This window comes from Cheilinus undulatus, linkage group 5 (assembly GCF_018320785.1).
Source record: "Cheilinus undulatus linkage group 5, ASM1832078v1, whole genome shotgun sequence".
Lineage (NCBI taxonomy): Eukaryota > Metazoa > Chordata > Actinopteri > Labriformes > Labridae > Cheilinus > Cheilinus undulatus.
The window spans coordinates 20,559,628-20,577,523 of NC_054869.1; the positions used below are offsets into that span (position 1 = coordinate 20,559,628).

At 39.3% G+C, this 17,896-nt stretch overlaps 1 protein-coding gene across 2 annotated transcripts in view; it reads left to right on the top strand.

Annotated features, from left to right (window-relative positions):
• Positions 1–786: 786 nt before the first annotated feature.
• edil3a (EGF-like repeats and discoidin I-like domains 3a) overlaps positions 787–17,896 on the top strand; it is a 197,711-nt gene continuing 180,601 nt past the window's right edge. For both annotated transcript variants that reach the window (XM_041788413.1, XM_041788414.1), the window contains exon 1: positions 787–1,124. In XM_041788413.1, coding sequence (XP_041644347.1) covers positions 1,061–1,124 — 64 coding nt within the window. In that variant the 5' untranslated portion in view covers positions 787–1,060. The remainder of the gene's footprint in view (positions 1,125–17,896) is intronic.

Sequence of the window (17,896 nt, forward strand, 5' to 3'; positions counted from 1 at the left end):
TATATTTGAAAGAAACTCAGAAAAGAAATGGTGCATACATGCTGATAGTATTTTAAATAGATTCATTCACAGTGTGGATTAATATGTGTGATTAAATCAAAATTCTGTAAAACATAATGCATCCACTTCATTCTACAAGATGTTTACAAATTCAGTTCATTACAGTTATTGAAAAAATAAGTGCATGAAAACTTTGCTTGAAATCAATCCTGGGTATTAACATGCAAGATTAACTAATAATCTAAAAGTTGTGATTAAAAAAATGAAATATATTGGTTATAAATGCATAATGCATTCATCTAGAGTGCTCATGAGAGTGGCTACTTTCTTAAGTGTTAGCGTCAGTATCGGAAATACACCCCTACCCAGGAATTACGTCAAGTTCGTATAATTACCTACAAAACAAAATATCATTTTTATTACTCTTTAAGTTAAGTTTACATGATTGAACATTTAGTTTAAATAAATATTCATATTAAATAATAATGACTAAAAGAACGTTTTCAGTTGTATCATTGCCTGCTAGGCTTTATAATTGTCAAAGAAAGACAGCAGGAAAACAAAATAAAACAATCAAACAAAAAATAATTGTCGACCAGTAACGCTACTTAATAACAGACAATTAGAAATAATCCAGTTTTGATTGAATTATAATGACTTTTTAGTTTTGTTTTGAAAGGTGCAGCCGGAAGTTGGGGTTTTCGCCACTAGTGTGGGCTTGACACAGTAGTTGTCCGGGAGCAGTGGGCGCTCACGTCGCTCTCTCCACTACATCGCACCACTGCGGTAGGAGCGGGGAAAGCAGGCAGAGCGGAGGCTTGGCCGGCAGGCAGGCACACTTCACTTGTTCCTGCACGGACAAAAACAAACAGAAACCCAGGAGAGAGCGTCTGTGCGCCGACTTTATCACAGAGGAGGACTTTACCTGAGAGGACATACAACCACATCTCCCACTGCCCTGCGAGAGCGAGGGAGGGAGAACTTTTGACTTATCGCTCCGTGATTTATTGAACCACATCCGCGTAACCTTGGAAGTCAGACCTGCTTATTGTGAGAGAGGATGGGATCGCTACTCCTTGTCCTCGCGCTCTGTCTGAGCGCCGCTGTCCCGCAGCACGCGAGAGGTGAGTGGAAAAGTAGACAACAGCTGTCATTATCTGTGCCCAAACAATTTACACCACCAGCCCTTTAACGTGGAAGAATTGCAGACTGATGAACAGCGACCGGAACAAAGTAAATCATAATTAAAATTGGCTAATCCCACATTAGAAGCCCAGCAAACTGGGATGGTGCGTTCATGTAGAGAACCTGTGTTGTTTGCGGAATATTAGCAGCCTTTCAGCGGGGTTTAGAAACAGAAAACTACTGCCAGTAATCTGTGCTCAACACCTCAGTTAATTAGTTTGCTGGTCTGGTAACGGCACTTGTCCGTGTTGGTTTAAAGGAGGCTAAAACATTTGTTTGATCCGTGCGTAATTTCCTTGTGATACTGGACAAAATCAGTCGGTGCATTATGCGCGCACATTTAAGACAGGGATGTGCACAGATTCATTGCATGGTGCGCTCTCAGTGATCATCTTCGACTGTTTTCCCTGCCCCTTTGTGATGTTTAAATAGAAAGACTATGTAATTTAAAGCAGGAATGACCTCACCTTTCCGTCTTTGAAGAACTGAATTAAGATAAATACGCTGATGGAACGATTTCCAGATTGAGCTTTAGATGTTATCAGTTGGGTTAGATATGCTAGAAAGCCTTTTGGAGGGTATTAGTTGCAGCACAGCAGCAGTATTGACTAGGATGACACCATGAGAAGGTCAGTTGTGCGTTCCAAGTCTGACCAAAAATGCAGCTGTATGTTAAGAGGATGCCAGATCCTTCCACACATACACCTCCATCTTCTGCCCTCTCAGTTTCCGAGTGTTGGGAATATTTAAGCGTATTCCCTGCTGTATATTCCTCATGAACAGTGCACAATAGTACCTGTGGGATCTGTGAAAAAAGAAGCACTGTAGCCCTTATAGAAGTGGGTCGTACCATCTTCCCTGTCTCTCCTCATTTATCAGCGAGCGCGCCCTCAGGAGTCACTCATGTCAGACAGACCCGGGTCTCTACACTAAGAGTGCCTTGAGCTGTGAGTTTCTCAAGCTACCTAAGCCTGGCTGTGTCAAGTCAGAGTCAGCCCTTATAAGATGTACTACTCCCTGGTAAGGTGGCATAATGAATACAGAGGAAGAGGAGGGAGCTTGTCGACTTGTTTAATGCTCAGCAAGTTAAAAATAGTCCCTCAATTAATCATATCCAAGTTGAATTCTCGGTATTGTGAAGGGATTTTTTTGTCTTCCTGTTTCTGAACAGAGCACAGCTGCAACCTTACCCTCTTTAGAGCTGATTCAAGGAGATGGAAGAGGCTGTTTGATCTGATTGCGAGCATCCTTTAGGTATCTTTTTTAGCAACAGAACTGCCGTGGAGTCAGGGGCTCCAGAGGTCAAATGGAATCCAAACTCTCATTCATAAAGAAACCCCCAGAAAGACTGCGTTGAAATGATAGTACTGCACGAAAGCTACGTTTTACTTATCTTTTGTGGTTCTTCAAAGGCAGCAGGTGTCTGTAGAGACAGCTGCTAACAAACAGTCTTTTGAAGGTGTCACAGGGTGCTTCTGTCTGCTGAAACAAATTGATGGGGTAGAAACATTCGCCTTCAGGTAAAACAGACTGCATTGTTCCAAGTCAGTGTGCAATACATCACTTCCTCTGCTCGGTTACTGGTGCTGACTCGCACACATTGTTTAGGATTCCGCCTGTCCGCCTGCACAAAGCACATGACTGCACCAGTGAGCCCTCTGCATGGAAATATAGGATGCTTTTGTGCGTGTTTAGAGAGGTCCTTTTAATGAATTCTTTGCATCTTAATTTGAGTCTCAGGCTTGTTATAATGGTGCTGCAATTAAAGCCTTTTAGGCAAATGGACGGCCATCTGGAGAGGAGATTTGAAAGTCTGCTGTTAGTGAATCATGATGAGTGTTAGCATTGTTGGTCACTGTTCATTTCGCTCAAAGATGCCACTGACTCTGACACAGTTTTAAGAGCTTGTAAACACATGGTGTTGGTGTAGAAAGGTTGTGATTGCTAGATGACTCAAGACTGGGGTGGTCAGTTCTTCATTGTGCTCACAGACTTTGGCTCTATTGGTTTTAAACTTGAGGGCAGCCTGGCAGAGGGCTACAGTCTCTACATTTGAATAAACAATGGATCTGACTAGTAATGAGAGGCAAGTGAGTGTAAAATGATACTGCTCTGGAAACTATGAGGCTCTAAACACCTCAAACAGAAAAAGCTAATCCAGTGGACCAGGGATCGAAGTACTACTATGCTTGGGTTGTCAGCATTTTCAGCACTTTATCACATTTTGTTACCAAGTGCTGAAAATCTAGTCATGGACAAGTTAGGATTTGATATGCCAGTATTTTTGCTGATGTCAATATATAAATATGGTTCAGAACTAACACTTCAGTCTGTAAAACACGTTTTAAAGTGTAAGTAATGCGAATGAACAAATCAAAAGACTTGAGCTGATGCACAGTACATATAAAAAGTATTCACCCCCTTAGATATTTTACCAAGTATATCTTCTTCCAAGCTGTGTTTCTCTTGCAGACTGAAAAAGATTGTCCTCCGTGATTTCCTGTATTTTTCTGCATTCATTTTACCTTCTACTTTTGCAAGCCTTCCAGGGCTGTCTGCTGTCTCTCCAATCTCAGCTGCTGAAGCTTGTAACTTCGTCAGAGCAATCATAGGTGTCTTGCCTCTCTCGTTTTGCACGGCCACTCAGTTTGTGATGACGGCCTGATCTAGGCTGATTTACACATGTGCCATATTCCTTTCATTTTTTGATGATGGATTTAACTGAACTCTGGGGGATATTGAATGCCTTTTTATGTATCCTCCCCTGACAGCTACTTTTCAATAGCTTTTTCTCTGAGTTGGAGTGTTCTTTTGTCTTCATGGTGTAATGGTAGCCAGGAATACTGATTAAAAAAGTGACTGGACCTTCCAGACACAGGTGTCTTTATAATACAGTAGCTTGAGACACATTCACAGCACTCAGGTGATGCCCATTTCATGAATTGTGAGACTATTAGCACCAGTTGACTGGACCTTTGTTGAATTAGGTCAACCACTTTAGAGGGGGTGAATATTTATGCAATCACTTATTTTACATTACATATTACTTTGAAGAAATGTGTTTCACTATGACATTGAATTTTTTTTATTTTTTGTAAGTTTTGTATCTACCATTACCGATAGTCAGTACAGTCTGTGTTATTAGAATGATTTAAGAACACCAGAGCATTAATTGAATTTAGAAGGAATATTCATATTTTAACCCAAAGCTATCTTTTTTTTTAACAGTATTGAGACAGGTATCAAGTTTGCAATTCTGGTATTGTGACAACCTCATCCACACAGAAATGTCTATGCCTTATTTCAAGTATTGCAGGGGTTCCCAAACATTTTTCCTTGGAGCCCACCCTACTTTTTTGAAGCCAAGCTGAGCCCCCAAAGACCCTAAAAAAAAATTATAGGGTCATATTGCTGCCAAAAATCAACATCCATTTATTGTTTCGTGGATAGAACTCTAAGGAAGTGACTGTTCACAGGTTTTTCTTACCAAAAGACTATTGTGTAAACTGTTTATTAAGTGCTTTATCATGATTTTACTTAATATTTGCAAATCTAATCTTGACAACCTCAGAGCAGACAAAGCCTTGCTCTGAGATCTTTGGTGCACCCCCTAAGGGGTCCCAGACCCCAGGTTGGGACCCACTAAAGTAGTGGTCCCTGCAAACATATATTTTGTGTGTCCACTAGTGTCTACAACAACAGCAAATATTTGATTATGTGATGAGTGTAAGGACCTACAAATAATTTTAAGCGTCTATTTCTACCCTCAATTGTGACTTTTTGTGCAAAAATTGCTAGTTTAACCTTATTCAGTTCTGTTTTTGCCACTTTTTAAAATTTGATTTTAACCTAATCAGTCTGGGGTCCAGTTGAACTATCAATCTGAGTATGTTGTCTCAGGTTTTAGTAAAATTAAAACAGGCAGCATTGACTGCTTTCTGACATTTAATTGACTAAATAGTAAATCAAGAAAGTAATCAGCAGACTGATCAATAATAAAAATAATGATTTCTTGGCATTTTAAAAACCCTCTGGGAAAAATAATTGATTTTCTGAATTATGCTGTTTTACTTTAATTCAAACATTTCAAGTTAACTGGCCAACCCGTGCAGACCGGAACAACAAACTTAGATATGTGTTTATGGCTACAATTGGATGATATTCCCCTCAGATCCATGCAGATGAGACTGTAGAGAGCGTGCTAAAAGCTCATTACATTTAGCGGGTGCTGAAGGTTATGGTTGATGTACAGGTGACTTTTAATAACAGTGATGTGCAGCCTCCCCCAACAATGCCCTTCACTCTAGTTCTAAATGGCACAGTCTTCAATCAGGCGCCAGAGGTGTGACCTCTGTCAGATCAGCTGCCTTGATAACCGACGAAATCGGAGCCTCTCATTGGATGGCGACCCACACATACGGAAATGAAAGAGTGGATATCAGAACATATAATCAATCCTCCCACAATGGCCTCCTGTTGCAGCCACTGTCTTTATTTCTCTCCTGTTTGTGGAGCTTGATTAGCCTGTTTATGATCAGTATGCATGTTCTTTAATCCCATTAATATTTGAAGGAGAGTTCATCCGTCTCCTGTGTTGACAAGTTAATGGAGACAGTGCTGTTTGTCTCAGCTGTAGTCTGGCCTCTTGTCCTGCCTACATTTCATGCTTGACTTATTGGGAGGGCACTGGAGGGATGGTTGAAGAGGTTGCAAGGACACAGACTGAGGAAATGCTTACTGAGGAACTTGACAGTGGCCCTGAAATGGAGTTGGGTGGCACAGAGGTAAAATAAGTTGTTAGAGCCAACAACACACTTGTAAAATTTCGGGCCTGTGCTGCATGAAACGGTCAGTTTTTGCTGCCTTGTTTTGGATTTATTATTCCTAACTGACATCAACCTTTTCACACAATTAAAACATTGGTGTTTGAAAATTACAGTGCTTTCAACCCAGGTATAAATGTAAAAGACAATTTCAAGCCTATTAAGTCGGCATTTGTACACCAGAGAGTAAAGCATTTAAACACTTCACTCAGATAAAAAGACAAAAAACAAAGACCTAAAGGGGTAAAAATAGTCTCCTTTTCTCTCCTGTTTCCCCTAATCCTTACATCAATGCTTGATGTTTCTACTCACAAAACTCTGGAAACATCAAATCAGAATTTTCCCAGACATTTCCAAGGTCTAAAGATGACTACAAGTATCGTGTAACGTCATGACAGGCAGCTTAAGAGGCGATGTTCTTAGCACTGCATTAATGCCGGTGTCAAAATTCAGACCATGACCGTGCTGGGGGGGAGAAAGACTTGTATGAATCAGTGAAGGATTATATGAATGTTGCGTTTGTAGTGTCATCTCATGTTGAGTGTACTTAACTTTTTCAGCTGAGAACATGCTGCAGCAGTCGTCCTTTCAAAGAGCGAGCTGTCATAAGGCCACATGCTGGTTTTAAGTAATCCCACTGGGTCAAGATTAATGACTCAACTCTTGGAGGCACGAGGCGGCCCACAGTGGAGACCTGGAAGTGTGTTTGTGTGGCAGGAGTATGGTAGATAATAAAGTTATATGATGTTGTGCTTGGAATAGAGACGGTGTAATAGCTTCTATATCTGAGTGGGGATTATACAGAGTTAGCATTTTTTTTACTCAAATCTTATGCAGTGTGACTCAATATGAAGCAGAAGTACATCCACAGCATCCTGATAGAGCAGATTCAGCCTGGGGGAGATAATCTAATTTGATGGGACAGCTTAAATTATTGCTTTCGAGGATAATTTTGTTGCATAACACTTAAAGTAGAGGAACTGAAACAGTCACAGTATTCAGATTGGCCAGCAGGAAAGATTTGTATAATCTATTTTTTCCAAGTCGCTAGCCATGATCAAACTGGCTTTTAACAGCACTATAAATCAAAACCTCCTAAATTTATATAAGTAATAGTACAATTCTGTTAGTTATAATTTGAGTAGTTAGAGAAACCCAAATTTGCCTTTAAAATGCTGAGTCCAACAGATTCATGTCAAAAGCTGCATCATGTTATGACCTACAGCACCATTTCCAATTTAACTGGCCCATTCTGATGTGTTCCTGGTCTGACCTTCCAGATGTCTTTCTTCATAAAAATTATTGACAGCAAAAAATATTTTTTGTACTGTTTGATCTTTAATGGGTGTGTAATTTTATGCACATAATAAAACACTGACTTTTAAACTGGTAAAAAAATCATCACATCTGCACCAGGTCACATGACTGTCTCTCATTTGCACCCAAAACAATCTCTAACAGGAATTTTGTGTCACATCCTTTATTGGCAATACTATTTACCAATATTATGTAGTGATGCACCATTGCATCGGTGGAACATCGGCATTGGCCGATGGTGGCCTTGTGAGCGCTCAGCAACAAAAAATGTGACAAGCGCTGATAACAGTTGCCAATGTTTGTCAAACATGGAAAACAGATAATCTGAAGCTAGATGAAAAGCTAGATTATGGCCTTGTCAACACGGAGATGAAAATATTATATATCTGTTTTGTTAGGAAGAAGTTTTCCATTAATGTCTACAGTGTTTCCAGTTAAACAACTGGAAATGCTGTAGTACATATGCCAAGCCTGTAAGTGGTGCTGTATGGCTGCCATGGAAATGCACCAAAAGAGAGAAGAAGATCACAGAAAACTGACACAAACTTTCTTCTAGTTGCCCCCCTCGTTGTTCTCTGTGTTGGATTTAAGAACATCTGGTGTATGCTATTCGCGGTGGTGGTAAAGGAGCATCATATTTTGTTGTAAAAGCCATAATAAGCTCAATAGCTTCTGCAGCACGAACACATCCCCGTAACCTGCCATTGTTGTTTTGGTTTGATATGCGCATGCGGGTAAGTGGCCTACGCTATGTGTGATGTAATCGTTTCAAGAAAGATGCAGTTGGCTGTCCACACGGAGACGAAACAGTAAGCGTTTACAGGTTTATAGTTTTGTTCAGTCTGGGACCCAGTTTCAAAAAGTAGCGTTTACGGCCTCCCAAAACGCCGTTTCCATGTGGATGAAACACCGATACAACAAAAAACTTTGGCTACATTTTACATGATGCAAAGCCTCTCCGAACAAAAACACACTCTCGCCAAAGATATCCATGTGGGCTATGATTGCCCTGCAACTTTAACTGCACAGCACTTAGTTTAAAACTTAATCACAATTCTCGCTCTATTTAAGCAGCTAACGAGAGCAATCAGCACAACGGATTCATCTGCTGCTGATGTGATCTCCTCTGTAAGAGCCCTGAAATGACTTTTTACACAAGGCAGACAGCCACTGATCATGGTGTTAAAAAAGGGACAATATTGTTTTATTAGCTGCTGCTAGCAAAAGATTCAGACGAATGGAGTCTAGTCCACTTTCCTGCATTACCTTTTTATCAGATCTCCAGTAAAGGACAGTTATATTGATGAGGACATTAAAGCATGCAAGTGTAGCTTGATGCACAACTGAGTAGCATGCTCGCCACCTGAGACTGGTTCAGTCATTGGGGCTGCTTCACATCCTGGATTAAAAAGTGAAACAGACTGAGATAGATGCTAATCTTTGTAGAGAAATATATACATCGTACCAAAATAAGACTACGAGGTAGAGCTGGTGAATGTATAATTTTTCTATAATACCACTTTATTTCAGACAAGATATAGGACTAAACATGAGCGTTTTTAACAATTTGGTTCATGCTGAAGTAAGTAGTAAAATATATAAGGCTAAAGAGGCTATGCTGCAGTTCTTTAAAAAAAAGGATATTTCTTTCTGAGATAAGTTTAAATAAAAAGTCATATGGTGAATCTCTATGGCTGAATTTGTCCCCTCTTAAGTTTGAGAAATCTCATTGTGATTGTCCCAAAGTCTGACCCTAAAGATGAGGAGACACATCCACATCTTTATTGTGGATGGCTTTTTACTGTACGCCTACAAACCTTTGATCGACGTGCTGAACCTGTTACTTTATTTCATCCCGTACAAGGACTGCTAAAAAAGGAGGTGCTCTAAGAAGTAGACGGTGCAGGATCCAGATGTCCTGTTCGATGGCCACATCTGGACGATGTATTTGAAACACAGGAACATCTTGTGAAAAGAATCAATCGAAAGAAAACAATTGGGGAAAAATATTTTTGTATAATTTTTTAATCAGTGTTTTTACAGTGGTCATTTTTGTCAACAAATGACTTATTGGGGTAGTGAATTTGTACAGAGTAAACTATAGGCCCTTTAAAAATTGAATTAGAATTTTCAAAATGTATGGAGAAAGCAACCTTCCTACATAAAAGCACGCCTTTTGCAGTTACTCAGACAAAATTACCCCAAAAATAAAGTGAAAAACCCACCCTTTTGGACAAAACTGTCCAGAGTTATATTGGAGGGTTAAACATACCTCGCTCCTTCAGCCCGCAAGAGAGGGAAGAACAGGAGAAGGCACATACTGTACATACAGGCAGTATAGATGCGCATCCACCATGAGCAGAGAGGTGCTTTAAATAGAGGGGACCAAGTGCAGGGAAATGCTGTGTTTATCCTAACATGTTTCAAAGCTTTTTCTCCTGTGCTGAAAAGCACCTCATGTTCACAGCGTTGACATGTTGGTTTGAGTGTGTGGCTCTAGCTGTAGCACAGAATCTGTCTGTGCAGAGTTCCATCTGCGCAGCATCTATTTGCTCACTGTGTGCATCGCATATAACGACATGGAAAGACTCATCCACCGGTTAGGGCTGAGCACGCTATAAATCAGTCCCAGTCTTCAGCTTGTCTCTCAGGGTGCCTTTATCAATAATCAGGGACATCAGCTTTACAAACAGAACCTAGATAACCTTCTTGATAACCTTCTTTGGCTAGCAAGGGTGCTGTACATTTACTGGACAGAACACGACTTTTGATGTTTATTTGCAACGGACTACAGCAGGCTGTAACACTACTTATGTAAAGTTTCTGATTGATGATGTTTGCATCCACCAGCTGATACCTGCAAGATACAAGAGTGAAGGGAAGCTGTGAAAATGATCTGTACTCAATGAAATATCCACACTTTGTGATCTGTTTCTGTTAAAAGACCTTGATAACCTTTGTAAAAATATTTTCAATCTGACCATCTCCCTTGCAGTGGATCTGTTTCCTATTCTTCACTGAGACTCTGCAGCAGAGTATTTATTTCCCACCATTATTACAGATTTTGCATTGATCCGCAGATCTCATGTCACCCGACTATATAAGATGATTAACAGGTCATGGATCAGCTGTGATTAGTTCACCGGATCAGTTTTCAGCTCTTACATTACCTCTGCACAGTATTCCTTACTATTAATTGAAGCTGGTGAAAGGAAGAACAGTGCTCTGATGACTTAACTTCTATGCTAATATGAGTTTGCTTTCAATTAAACTACAATACCTCCATAATGTACATTGCACTCAGTAGTATGAGGCCACTTTGATTGCCTTATAGCTTCTGGTTTTCTGCAAGGGGTAAGGATGTGTTCAGCTAATTGAATCAGACAACATTAGTTTATACTTCTCTACCATCCGTTCAGGTGGCTGGCATCATCAAACAGGATGTGCCTTTTTATTGAAAAAAAAAAATCAGAGCTCAAATAAGATGAGAGCATTTCATCTGAGAAATACAGTCCAAAAAATTTTAGATTGGCCTCGTTCCTAAAGCTGCACTCCTCATCCTCTGCTCATGCAGGAAAGAGGGATCACATATTTCATCACTCACTTTCCTGTTAAGTATAAAAATGCTACATCCATGTGCATGTCTTTTGTATGCATTGTGAGGAAGCAGCTGTAAGAATGCAGACTCTACCTTATTTTAGGTATAATAATGCATGTAACAGTTCGACTTAGGCAGCTTTAATGCTATCTAACTAACTGTTCAATGGAAACAGAAAGCTCATCAAGTTAAAGCCAGGGTTCTGCACCTACAACAGAGGCATGTAATTACTGTATAAATGAATTGCTTTAGCTTTTTTCAGGGTCTTCTTTTTGCTTAAAGCGTGAGTGAGTGAGTGAGTGGGGTGTTAAGATTTTGTGAGACAGCTTCTGCATGCAAAGGGAGGAAGTTGTGGGTAGGACTTTGAAGCTCACAGACAAGAATTGGGGTGGATTTTTACTCGGTTCCTTATCACAGCCAAACACAATTTTTGCATTGTGGATTGTGGAGTGGATACTGAGTGCAGCGGCCATGCCCTTTTTGTCTGAACAGCAGCCATTCATTCAGAGCGTTGTCCACAAGTGAATGAGTCCTGTAGCTTTTCACAGGGGATCAATAAACAGAATAAATTATTTTGGATGATGTGCATAACTGCAGCAGTCTGAAAATCTGAGCAGACGTGAGAAAGTTCTGCCTTTATTGTGTGAACAAAGCTTTAAGACAGTGAGATTAAAATTACAATGTCATTTCTTAGAGTTTGAAGCTTGTTCACCAACACAATGACGCATAGACCTTTGAATGTTTGAGTGATTTATCTACAACAAAAAGCCAGCTCCTGACACATTTTTAGTTGTTATGTCTGCTGTGTGTGATCATATTAATGCCTTTTATTTAGAGAGTATGAGCCTATGCTTGTAGTTTATATTGTTTTATCCATTCCTCAAAGCACTTTTCCATTAGTGTGCTCAATGGACTCAGTTTTATAGCATCGTCAGGTGTGTGTGGGCCATCCAGGCCTGTAAGGAGTTTGTAGTGAGAGCAGATTTTGTGGCTAAGTTTTCATATAAACCCAAAGCCTGCAACATTTCAGCTTTTATTTACTGGACAAGCATGCCTCGGCTTGCTGCAGACTGAAGCTAAGCCTGCTTTAGTCATAATAAGATTGAGGAGTTAAAGCAATGAGCTTTGCTTTGGTCTGATAAAGTCTCTCCGTTGGGTTCTGGAACACCACTGCATTTTCAATAAGCTCAATCTACTTACTTGAGATCAGATGGGTGCAGGTGGCTTAAGTTCTTACTTCAAACAAGCCCTAAGGAGATGTGGGCTACTTATTCTTATTCGGGAGGCAAACTCTAATGTTGAGGGCTCATATAACTGTCTGCTCACACAGGTTGAAAAGGTTATGGGGATTATTGGGCTCTGTTTTTCCAAGCATGAATATGATGATGCCATGCAATACCATATCATACCACACCACATAGTAAGACATAATTAGATACAATTAAACCACATGCCATACCATACCATTGTTGGATTTGTACATTTTTAAGACTTGACATTAAGTGTAAATGAGGGAAACATGAATGAATTTGAAGGTATAAACAAAGACAGATAATGATAATGATGATGAGGAGGATTGAGTTACCACACCACCATACCATACTATACAAGAAAAACCCACTTAGGATATGATCCAACGAGATACCATATTATATCATCATAATATACCATACCATATTAAACCTGTTTCAATAGGATACAAGACAATGGGAAACAATATAACATCATGCCATACAGTGCCATGCCATATGACAAAACAGGAGTCAATGCCATAAGATGCCATGTCTTACCAAACTGTACTATACCTTACTGCTCTGTAGCATGCTATACTGTGCCAAATTACACATTAGGATACAAGACTGTATTACACAATACAATAAGATATACCATACCATACCATGCCATATGACAAAAAAGGACTCAGTGCATACCATGCAATACCATGGCATACCATACCACACTATACCATACCATATTATTTGATACAATATGATATGATACAGTACCATACAAGGATGCACAAAATTGTAGCTTGAAAGACTTAAAATGACATTTTTTTATGTAATAATTAAAAAATAGTAATTAGTTGACAATAAAGGCTATATTCCAACATTTAATATGCCAGCCTCCGTTAAACTTTGTTTTGTCTCACTGTTATTCTTTTCCTTCCTACCCAACAGTGAGGGTTTATCTGATACAGACCTTTCTTGAAAATGTGTTTGCTTGTTGCTCATTCCTGGACTCATCAGCTTTTAAATGCTATTTCTGATAATGTCAATAACTGCTCTGATGATGCTTGGTTCTTTTTTCTTGTGCGTGCATTTGTGTGTTTGTTTGTTTGTTTGTTTGATGCAACAGAGAGGTAACCCAGAAATGTCACCACACAACGTCTATGCAGCCATTCTGGCTTCTTTGCACACTGTGTATCCATACTTCAAATGTTGCCAAAGAAACAAACCAAAAAATATCCCTGTGTTTATCATGCCAGCCTGCCTGCTTTTTCACTAAACTGTGCTGAATGCCAAGGAAGATGGTGTTTGGTGAATTGCTGAGAACAAGCAGACTAACTGCCGAATGAAAATCTTAAGAAAAGATGTCCTTGATATGTTCTTTGATATCAACAAACTGCATAGAAGCCAAATTTCTACTGAGAGACAGTTTTCCGTCTCATTTATGAACAAAAATGAATCTGGACTACACCCAAGTTTTCCAGAGGGGTTATTTGAGGTAGAGGGTTAGTGAAAAATGCTGTCCAATAAGAAGTGAAGTTTTTAAGTGGCATATCTCCAGCCCAGATGTTTAAGAATACCCCTGGGGGTGTGTGGTACCATAGAAAAAGGATGAAATAGTTTTTCATGTGCAATTCAGTGGGCAGCAGTCATTCACCTTCAAACTTCACAGTAAAGCCTTTTTAAAAGGTGTTAAAAACATTATTATGTCATTGGAGGCCATTTACATTTACAAAGAGGCCCAAGGGTTGTTGCAGTTTGCTCAACTTTAGGCAGTGTTGATGACAGGAGTTCTTTAAAATTGTAATTCTTTCTATTTTCTAGTAATATCAAGAAATCATTGGCTAACTGCAGCTTTATTGGTAAATCGAGGTTGCTGGTTTCCCCTAGGGCCAATGTCCCCCAATTTAACACAGATACGCAGCAGCTTTATCTTACAATCGACGCAAGCATCTGGGTTTCTGCTATTAAGCTTCTTTTTTCCTTAGCGCAGTTATATAACCAAGAGCAATTTGCAAATAAGACCATATACCACTATTGTAAAAGACAGTTTTGTCTCTTCAAATGTGTTTATTAGCTGCTAGAATCACTGCGGTCGTGCATTTCTTAAAAGGTTACTCCCTAAGGACAGTTTGTAGGAACATAAACAGCCATCATAAGACACAAACTTAAAACTGCTGAAGTGGCGGTCACATAACAACCCCCCAAACACAAAGCTTTGTTTTCATTATTAAAGTCATCATTCTGGAGCCAGAAGCCTATCCCAGCATGCATTGGGAATGAGTTATGTTTTAGCTTTCCCAGCCTGCCTATCACTACGACAGTGCAGACGGACATACAGTCTCACCCTCTGGCAAAAAGATAGTCATTATGTATCATGAATAATGAAATTAACATAATTACTATGAGTCTTGGTGTCACATAATGCCACATGGATAAATGCAGTGAATAATCTGTTTTGTTTGTCACACTGTTGAGTGAGTCACATCAAATATTGCAGAAGTCTGAAAATCTAAGGGGGAGGTAAGAAATTTTGAAAAAATTCTCACCATAAAACCTCAAGAAAGACCTTTAACAGACTAGCGACTACTCTGGTGCAACTCACTACAGTGGATGGCTGAAGTACACCTGTTATTATAAAAAGTATTCACCCCCTTGGATGTCTGACCCTTTCGTAAATCAATCATGGTCAATATAATTTGGCTTTTTGGCAACAAAAATTACAAAAACTTTGATTTGAAAGTGAAAACAGGTTTCTACAAAGAAATGTCAATTGAATAAAATATGTGATGTAAAATAAGTGACTGCATAGATATTCACCCCCTTTAAGTCAGTGTTTAGTAGATGCACCTTTGGATGCAGTCTGTGTGGATAGGTCTCAATCAGGTTTGCATATCTGGACACTGAAACTTTACTCCATTCTTCTTTGCAAAACAGCTCAATCTCTGTCAGGTTGCACAGGGATCAGGCATTAACAGCACTTTTCAAATTCTCTATTGGACTGAGGTCTGGGCTTTGACTCGGCCACCCCAGAACATTCACCTTGTTGTCTTCAAACCATTTCTACCCCTCTACTTTGACAAGCCTTCCAGGGCCAGTGCCCGAGAATTATTCCCACAGCATGATGATGCAACCACTGTGCATCATAGTGGGAATGGTGTGTTTGTGGTGATGTGCAGTGTTTGGTGTCCACCAAATATAGGGTCTTGTCTGATGGCTGAAAAGCACCATTTTGATCTTAGGTTCTATCCATGTACCACGCCCTACTAGTATTATAACGATGTTTTGAACTCTAGTGACTATCCAACCTTGGTGATCATTTTCCAAGATTCAACTTTAATAAAGATTTTTCACAGTATGTTTTGTTTTCATATCTAGTTTGAGTCATCAGACATCTTTCATAATGCTGAATGCAGTCTTACTTCTGCTTGTGTCAGGTAGTCTTGCAGTGTGCTTTCTCTATTATTCACTGTTGCAGGGCCTTATAAAATATTTACATGCTTGATCTTATGGACCCTCTACATGTTCAAGGTAGGTCTGCTCAATTGTAGAATCAGCTAGTATGAAGTTAAAGTACACTGTGAAGACTATGCTTGTACATTTGAGTCTAGTGTTAAAGCTGAGAAAAGTCTGACAAGTCAAATTAGCAGCTAAACGAGTTCAAAAGTTTAAATCTCAGCTCATATTTATAACCAGCTTCAGTGTTTGAAGAGAAATCTTTGTGGGATATTGCAGCCTCTGTTTCTCATTCTCTCTCACACACACACAGATGCAAGAAGTTATTATTATAACACATCAAATCATGGGTCTTTAGGTGGCTGCTGCGGCTGGAGGAGGATTTGGTTTGATGTTCTGAACAAAAGTGTTGGACTGCTTTTGCCTGCGCTGTGTTTTGGACTGGCTTGTTTGATTTTTGGAACATGTGCTTGTTTTGAAGATTTCTGTCTCTGTCTATGTCTGTGTACTAGAGTCTGTGTTTGATTCTGCCTGTGATTTTAACATCAGTTATGCATTTCCAGTATGTGGGTACAGTGATAATTGCTAGTCACTCGTTCATGGAGGTAGCTGAAGTGAACCAAGTTGAATCCAGAGAATTAATTAACCAAAGTGTGGGCAAAGTTAATTATTTTTAACTCCAGTGATTATTGGTGCCTCACATAGATATCACTCAGTACACTAAGCTTTGCCTTGTTTAATACTGAGGCTCTTTAAAGGGAGTAGCGCCTGCCTTATGAAATTCACTGACCGAAGCCATAAGCAGGATGAAGAAATTCAATTTGTCAAGGCCTGCCCTTCTCAGCACACACAATGCACAGCTTAGGCCAGTGAGTGTGAAGCGGCAGGATCAGAAGATATTTTGTAACTAGTTCTTCACCTACTTCTAACATTCATATAGTAGAATAGTCTTATCCTAGCAGCTTCCTTAAAACATTTTTCACTGTTTAAACTGCCAGTTTGACCTTTAAATGCAGGCGTAAAAAGATGCTATGAAGTGAGACAGTATGACCCATAAAGTTCTCTTCAGATGAACTTTAATGGTAGCTGCCATGAACCAGTGATGGAGAGCGTTGGCTATTATCACATGAAGAAAACAATTTAAAGGAATAGTTCAAAATGTTTGACACAATACTGACAAATTTCTAAATAATAAGCCAATTGGTTTGGCTTATATCTGATTTATCATTGATCATTAATATCTCATTAAGCCATACATATTCCAGTGTTACTTTTTACTTTAAAAACCAAAAGAGATATTAACATTTTGTCTCGACGTTGAATATATATTGCACGAGAAGTACTCTAGAGAATGATAAATAACCCTAAAACATGCTCAACATGATGCAGTACATAAAATGGAGCCATTACTGCACAGTTCAAGACACCAGACACACTAGCATATGCTCGAAGCTAATTTGGAAGTTTGGTAATGATTGTGCTTTACTGTATGTGTTTTGTTTTTAACTTTTGGATTTACTATGAAATATTTTGTGCACTGTAGAATTTTTTAAGTTTTTTTTGGTAAGATAAAACCAGTTATGTCCTCTAGGAAGTTATATGCATTTTTTATCAGCAGCTTTAGGAACTTGAAAGTAACACTCTGAGCCTGGCATTGTCGTATACGACAAAAAGAGGCATGTTATTCAAGTTCAAATAACTTTTTGACCCACAAATCACTTCCTTTTTTTCTCTGAAAGCCCTCTGTTGTGCCGTTCTGGTAATCCTATCCATGCCTTTGTAGCTCTTACAGAATGTTTTCTAGTAAGCCTGGAACTTGGGTGACTTTCCATGGTCTTTTAAGATTAAATCCACACCAGTAACTCTGATATTGAACGTCTTTATATCCATTTAAAATCCATTGACTGTTCCTGCAGCTAGCAGCTAATGCCATTCAGCCTATGGTCTGTTTTTATTCCACAATGCATTGTGACTGAGCTGTTCCGTCATCACATCATGCTCTGCCAAATGGTGCATGTGCAAACACTTAGAAACTGTAGAAGAGAGCCTGAATGACACACGACAGAGAGAAAGAGACACAGAGAGGCCGTGATGTCCTTCTGTGTCACTGCATGACTTAAATTCCCAATGGAGTAAGGACTTTTGTGAAAAATTTGAATATTCTGTAGACTTTATGTCACAGAATATTTTTTTGTCTCAAAGAGGTGGGAGAACAAGTTTGTGCAGACAGTATTGTTAACTGTTAGTAACACATAAATATCTTTGAATTTTAATTTCTGTTTACTTTC